General features: G+C 27.3%; 1 protein-coding gene across 1 annotated transcript; it reads left to right on the top strand.

The window, feature by feature from the left end:
• The first annotated feature begins 6192 nt into the window (after positions 1-6192).
• On the top strand, positions 6193-6627 carry LOC136083351 (uncharacterized). The gene has a single exon (XM_065802747.1). The coding sequence runs from the start codon at positions 6193-6195 to the stop codon at positions 6625-6627; it is 435 nt and encodes a 144-aa protein (XP_065658819.1).
• Positions 6628-8372: the final 1745 nt, after the last annotated feature.

Below are 8372 nucleotides of genomic sequence, written 5' to 3'. Positions count from 1 at the left end.
TGCTCAATGATCTGCTTGGAAGTAATCTTAAGTAAACTCCTGATCTCGAAAGATTGTAACCGTGATTTTTCAATTCTTCAACCAAGTCATTTAATGTTTTTACAGTTCAAACCATTTCAGTTCTTCTCCTATCATCAGAAGCAGACCCTTTCATCGTAATATCTACAATCGCTTTTATTAAACTGTCCTGACCTCAGGCTAGCGGTTGACCTTTTGATACTGAATTTTTAATTCCAAACAACTTTTTTCTAATATCTGGATCTAATGCTTCTATAGCTTTTTTTCTTTTTAGTCTGGTTGCTGTTTGGCGTTCAGTGGCTTTTTGACGAAGTACAAGATCTCGGTTTTTTTCTACCAAAAGTTTTTGCTTTTGCCCTATTATTTGGTAGTCTTCTTGTGACATCAATTTGCAAATTCTTTTTTCAGTGAGATGTGCAATATCTTTTTGTTAAACAAAAATTTCATTTTTTAACTGATCTTGTTTCGGGGCTTGTTTTGTTACAACTTTTGAGAAATTGGAATTTTCTTTTTCACACTCTTCGCTTGTTGTAATTGATGGGATCGCGTCAGTCATGCCATCATAAGTGATTTTAGATTTAATTGCACGCTTTTTAGGTGTATTCGGTACTTGGTTCGGTAATTTTGTCCAGTAAGATAAAATATCAACTTTATTTCGGAGTTCAATTTGTTTTAGCTCTTTTAACTTTTTTCAACTTCTACATTTAATTCGGATAATGTTTTGCTCTTTGTTTTAATCTCAGACCGGATTTTATTTGTTTCTTCTTGAGACTTTTGCTTTGGTTTGTTTGCAAATGCTTTCAAATATCCTTCATAAATAGATTTGTAAAGTTTTTCTTTTTTACTAGATATTTTTAATTTATAACAACAACAACAACAAGAAATTAATTTTCCTTACAACCATTACGTTAAATAAGTATATAGTAAAGATATTATTAATAATAACATTATTAATAGTACAACTATTTATTAGTAGTACTAAAATTTTATATTATAGTAACTAAATAACTTAACATATAATAAAAATGATAACGTAACTAAAGTAATTGTGTCACTCTAATGAATTTGTCGAACAAATTCATTAGAGTGACACAAAACATTAAAAGTAATAATAACAACAACAATAAAAATTAAAGTATTGTAAAACTAAAATAATTTATAGATCAGATGACGATCAAGAAAAATATTTATGTATAAAGATCAAATTTTAAACAACTATTAATACTAAAATTTTTTGTATATTTATACAAATATTCGTTAAAAAATAAAGTTAGATTTTTAACAGTAACATAAATTGCTTTTAAATAATCGCCCACTATCTGGTTTTTCTTTGTTTGTAGAATCAAAAGTTCTTTTTATGTCTACAATTACCACAAGTAACTTAAAAAAAAGCTAATTTAATTTTTTAATTTTCGTTTGTTATGACTCCGTTAAACAATAAACGCTAGCTTGTGAAGTCGTTGCATAGCATTTTTCTTGAAAATTTTCGTATTGTATACAATTCTTGATAATTATTTTGAAAAATTACGCAGTGATAAAAAAACTTGATTTGAAAAGTTATTTATCACGTCACACTGTAGCAAACCCCCCCCCTCTCCCCCGTGTGATATTTTGTGACACCTTTCAATACCCCCTCCCCTCCTAAGGCTGTCACGTATTATTTGAACAGCCCCTTAGATTCACAACACGAAATTTAAAAACTGACATTTTATTATGTAATCTAAAAAAAAAAATACAATAAAAAAATAACAATAAAAATTATCTAAAAATTACATTATTTTAAAAAAAATTTCTTTGAATTGTCATTCATCGCATAAACAATTTTAGCCTTTTGACAATTGGGACATAGTTCTATATATCGAGATGTGGTTACTGCAGGTGTCATAAAACTATTTGAAATTCGTACTATTATTTTTACCATTTTTTTCATTATGTAATGTAAAAGAAAATAAAAATACAATTTATCACCATTACAATAAAAAAAATTTAAGAAGAAGAGTCGGTGCCATCAAGAAATTTGTTTACATTATTTATTAATGTTTTAAGATCAGATAACACGTCAGTTAATTCTTTAATACGTTTTTGACATTCCGAACAAAGAGTTTCACATTCAAGTTCTAAATAATCACCATCTGAAAGTTCTTCTTTTGTACCTGTTTCATTTACCATTCTTTATTATGTAATCTATAAAAAATAAAATTTTTATTATATCTAAGCAAAAAGTACTCAAATATTGCATTGTCTTTATAAACGAACATTGCAATTCTTCACAAAAACGTATTGTTTTTTCAATCTTTTTTTCAAAATAAAAATAATTAATTATTTATTTGCGAAATTCAGGAACATTTTTTTCAATATACTCAAACATAGCCACATCTCTTTCTTTTTGTTTTTTTTTCTCTGCTGCTATTTCTTGATTAAGCCATCCAATATTTTCTTTATTTGTAGTAAATAATTTGTACATGGCTTGCATATACAGTTGTAAAGTTTTTAATCTGTCTTTAAAACAATCTTTCTTAGCATCTTCTCGTATTAATTTATTTATTTCATCCATACCTTCTTTTAATCTGCCAGCGTTAAAATTTTTAACGAGATGTTTAACAACTTCACCATATTTAACAAAATATTTTACTTTTTGATATTTGTAAGCGATATCTGGATTCAGTTTATCCAACTTTTTATATTTATGAGAGATGTATTTTCCACAATAAAATTTTTTAAGGAAATCCATTTTTTTTATTAGTTAATCTAAAAAATATAAAGTTTAAAGTACAAAGTTTAAAAAGTACAAAGTTAAAAAAATACAAATAGGGTACAAAAAAAATTACTTTTTAAGAATATTTATAAAAGTAGTAATAAAATAATTTTTAATTGTTTTTTTTTAACATTAATCTTTCTTCATGGTTTGAAATATAATTAAAATCTTTCATGTCTATATTTGCTTTTATTTGTGAAAACATCCCAATAATCCATCTTGATGATCATCGTTGGTTAAAAATTCTTTAACGATAAAAAAAATGAAAATAAAAAACAGGACATAATTTTTCCAAATTTAGCCACAAATCGTGTTCAGAATGATGTAGCCTGTAATATTTGGTAACCCATTTAATACGATCTTCAGTCCAATTTTTAACCTTATTTTTCATTTTTTAATTAGTTGTCAAAAATAAATAAATAAACAAAACACTATCATGAAAATTTGTTCTTTTTATCAAACTTCTAAAATAATTTCTCAAACATCTAATTAAACAGATAAATTATTTTAATTATATTCTAATTCGTGAGTATTAAGGTGGTAGTATAGTAATTAGCAAAAAAAAAAATCTACTTTTTTAAATAAAAAAAAATTCTACAATGTGTAATATAACATCAATAAGCATAAAAAAAAAAAAAAATTATGACATATCTTCTTCAGCATGATTATCGTCGAAGGCCAATAAATGGGGTGAACTGCGACAGAGATTTTTCAAGAACCCTTATATATTTTTTATTAAAAATTTGGCTGGTGATATATTACATGTGGCATTGCAACATAGACTAGAAGATTTTGATATGGTCAAAAAAATCAAAAAATATTTGCATTTGTGTAAAATTTTGCAATTTTGGGGGTAATTTATGAAAAAAATGATTAAAAATTACTGAACGAGAAAAGCAATAAAAATTATCCTAGTGTATGTTGTAGATGCTAATGTAGTGAGTATGTGAGCCAAATTTCAACAAATCGAATAATTGTTTTTTTAAAAAATCCACGTCGCAAACCCCAAATACATGATTTTGAGAAAAATGCAATTAAAAAAAAAAGAAGAATAAAATAGTTCAAAATTCACGACTTTTATAAGTTACACCTTCCAGTTCTTCATTTTGGTCACAAAAACCTTTATTTATTGCTCTTAACTTTTTTCTTCTTAATTTTGCTTTTGTACTACATTGTTTTTCTGCTTTAATGATTCGTTTATTTTCTTTACGTAAACAGTAATTTTGCGCATTTACACCGAATTCCATTCCAATCTCATTAAACAACTTATTTAAGAACTGCTGCCCTTCATTAAAATTTAGTACAGCTGAGTCTACTCCTATTCTTAGAGCAGTTCTTTCAATAAATATATCTTTTGGGCATCGCTTCCATATCAACTGGTTTAAAGACTCATTGGGATTCTGCGTTTTTCCATGCAAATATTTTTCAAGAAGTTTATTGGAACCAAGGTCTATAAATATTGGTTTGATGGTGTTGCAGACAGCAGCGGGAATACAAATATTTTCTTTATATAAAATTTTGCCAGTCAGTTTGTCAGACTAGAATTTTCACCAAGAATCTTTTGTACGCAAACAAAACTGATGACGCGTTTCGCCATCTAAATTTTCAGAACAGCGAAAAAGTACAGCTGCAACACTCTTTTTCATTCCATATAAATTTCCAACGTTTTGCCTTATTGCCTTACCATAATAATTTTGCAATGTATTTATAACATGTTCTGTTAAGCGACCTGCTCCTCCTAACTTTTTGCCATCACATAAAGTTTCTTTATTTTGTTTTTTTAAGTTTCCTAATCTAGTACCAACACGTTTTTGAATATGCCCAATGCACTCTGCTTTTTTTATTTCAAAATCTCCATAAGTTTTTGCAGAAACGACATTAACATATGAACTGCTATCTCCATCTCCTAGAAACGTTGCATATCTCAAATTATTTTTTTTCCAGAACGCAAAAATATTTTTATTGTACCCCTTGATTCCATAGAGGAGGCTGAACCGGTATGACTGATTTTGCACTTTTTATAATGTAAGGAGTGAAAATCATTATATTCTTCATGATGTGTGCATTTTTTTAACTCCCATATAGAACACAATTTACAAGTTTTTGTTTCTATTTCGTAATCAACACACTTACCACTTTCTACAGCAACAGCTGTTACTAATCCATTGTTTGAGGTGTATCCACGTTTCTGCCATGATCCATCAAACCCACAAATAATATCTTTAGATGTTTCATTGATTGATAGTAACTCATTTGTTGCATTTGACATGCTTTTGTCAACCAAACTTTGACAGACATCCAACATTATGTGCAATGTGTCATTATAGCAGTTTTTATTCATTGGAGGGTTCATGTTCATAATTCCATAAAATGTTTCTATTGCTGAAAATCCCTTACCTATTTCACGAAATGCAATTACTGTACGAGTGTTTATGTCAAAGCGTTTTCGTCCAACACAATTAATTTTTTTATCCATTTTAGCAGATTAAAAAAAAATCGTTTCCCATTCACAATCACTGCAACAAATTTTTAGTCTAATACTTAGGCCATATTTTTTTGAAGAATCAAACTGCAAATTTACTAACTTGTTACATTCTGGGCATTTAAGGACCATTATTGCTTTTTTAAGTAAACCAAAGTTCATAATAAAGTTGAAGTCTTCATTTATCTGTTGAGGTTCATTTTCAACTTCTTGTAGGATGAGGAACATGGTATTTTTTCAAGTGAAGGTATGGCTACGGTTTCATTATTTTTGCAGACATTTGTATGTCTGTTTCCATAAAACTTTCTTTTCTTATTTTTGTATACTCTTTTAGAAGATTGTTTTCTTTTCGTTCGACCCATTACACTTTTATTAAAATAAGATATTTTAAAAATTGACTGATGTATACTACACTATAGACTAATGGTGAATTTATAAAAAGCATAAAATAGCAATAAAGCGTGCTCATTCGCGTATAAATCGAATCAATAAACAAGAAGTAATTTCTGATTAACAATTTTCATTATAAAAGTTTAGCATGAAACTGTTTTTATTGCTTATTTTATATAACTTTGATTGCAAAAACCCGTAGCAACCTAATAAATAAAGCGTTGCTATGGATAAAGTATTATATTAAACAATTTAAAAGCAATTTCAGAGGTATATACTGATTTTTTTATTATAAAGCAAGATAAGATTTCGACTTTACAATGGTTATATTAGCTAAAAAATGTATTTTTGAAAAAATGAATATTTCAATTTTAATTACTAGACTACCACCTTAACATAATGATTAAATTCAATATGATTATTGCGATTGAGGTTTTGAACGGAACGGACGTGTTTTGCAGCGTGGTTAAAAAAAAAATTAAAAAAAAAATTATTTAAAATACAAATGTTAAAAAAAATATATATATACATTAAACAATTAATCAATATGACAGTTACTCTCGTGGAAATAAAAAAGATGATCATAAATATGTTGGACGAATTTGAGAAAAAAACGGAAGCTATGCTTAAAAGACAAGAAGTAAATTTCGTAAATATAATTAACGCAAATTTAAAAATTACAAACGAAGGTTTAGATAAAGTTGAAAAGCTATATAATGACAATACAAGTATTTTGACATTATTGTCAAAAGATGTTGAAGAGTTGAAAATAAGCTTAAACTTCCATGAAGAAAACTTTGAAAACAAAATAAAGACCGCCATTACAGTCGTGGATAAAGAAAAAGAAACAAACGACAAAATAAAACGTAAGAGTGAATTTGTATATGTAAAAAATAAATTAAGAGAAATAGAGGACCGAGCAAAAAGAAATAATCTAAGGATAGACGGAATAGAGGAAGCTGAAAACGAAACCTGGAAGTGAGTGAGGCAAAGGTTCTAAATTTGTTTGAAGAGCAACTTGGCTTGGTAAATATAAAAATAGAGCGAGCGCATCGCACTGGTAACACGGTCACTAAAAACCCGAGGACTATAGTTTTCAAATTATTGGACTTCAAGGATAAAATCGCAATCTTCAAAAAATCTTCAAGTTTAAAAGTAAAAAGTTTATATATTAACGAGGACTTCTGCGCGGAAACAAACCTTATTCGAAAAGATTTGCGTGATAAAATGAAAGTGGAAAGAGAGTCGGGGAAATTTGCATACATATCGTACGATAAATTAACCGTACGTGATTGGAAAGAAAAGGAAAGTATTTTATGTCCTTAATATACTATTTTCTTATGAGTATTTATTTACCTTTTTTTTGCTTATTAAATTTTTCACTTTTTTTTTTTTATCAAAAATGGCGAATAATGTGTTTGACCAATTAGATTTTGAAAAATTAAATTATGATCCTTTTGAAGATAATCTTTTGACCAATCTTTCTGATGACAACTTAAATATTTTTTTAGAAACTCAAATGAGCTTAATTAAAACACCATATTTTGATCCTTATGAATTTAAAATCAAAAAAGATTGAAACTTATTTTCTATATTACACTTAAACATAAAAAGCATGCGGCAAAATTTTGAAAAATTTAAAGAATTTTTATTTATTTTAAATTACTCATTCGACGTCATATCTCTGTCAGAGACTTCGCATGATTCAGAAAGTCCTCTAGAGTTGAATTCGAATTATAGTTTGGCAAATTACAAACTAATTAGCCAACCACGAGGAAGCAATAAAAAAGGCGGAGGACTGGGTGTTTACGTACTTAAAAAGTATTAATTTAAAATAAAAAAGCAATTAAGTGTAGCAAATAACAATTATGAAAGTCTTTTTATTGAATTAATTAATGCAAAAAACAAAAATAGTATTATTGGAAGCGTGTACCGACCACCTAGTGGTAAAATTAGATCATTTCAAGACTCTATCGAAAAAAGTAATTTAAAAACAAACAACGAGAAAAAAAAATTATTTATCCTTGGGGATATAAACTTGAATGCACAACATACCAGAAATTTCCAAAAACAAAATCTTTTTTTGACATGTTATATAAGTACAATGTTTTGTCAGTAATTAATAAACCGACTCGGGTTAATAGAACTTCTGCAACTGCAATAGATAATATTTTTATTAACAATCTCTTAGAAACATCATTTGAGGCAGGAATATTTAAGACGGATATTAGCGACCATTTCCTAATATACATTACCATAAAAAATATAAAAGTTATTCCAAATGATCAACCCAAAATTTTATATATAAATAAACGCAACCTTTCAACTCATAGTAAAAACAATCTTACGAACAAATTATATTTAGAAAATTGGAGTGATGTTTATAAAAGTCAAGATGCAAATGAAGCATGTAATTTATTTTTAGACAAATTCCAAGAGATTTTTAATGAAGCTTGTCCAAATGAAGTATTAAAAATAAAAACAAAAACACTTGCTAATCCATGGATGGATAAAACACTTATTAAATGCTCTAGAGCCAAACAAAAACTGTATAATAAATTTCTTAAAAATAAAAGCACAACTAATGAAAAAAATTATAAAGCATACAATTTTTTTATATCGATCTTTTAAAAAAAACTAAAAAAAATTATTATAGTAAACAATTTACAAATTGTAAGCTGGATACTAAAAAAACATGGGCTGTAATTAATGGCATACTAGGAAAAA

This window comes from Hydra vulgaris, chromosome 08 (assembly GCF_038396675.1).
Source record: "Hydra vulgaris chromosome 08, alternate assembly HydraT2T_AEP".
Lineage (NCBI taxonomy): Eukaryota > Metazoa > Cnidaria > Hydrozoa > Anthoathecata > Hydridae > Hydra > Hydra vulgaris.
This window is presented reverse-complemented; position numbering and strand designations above follow the sequence as displayed.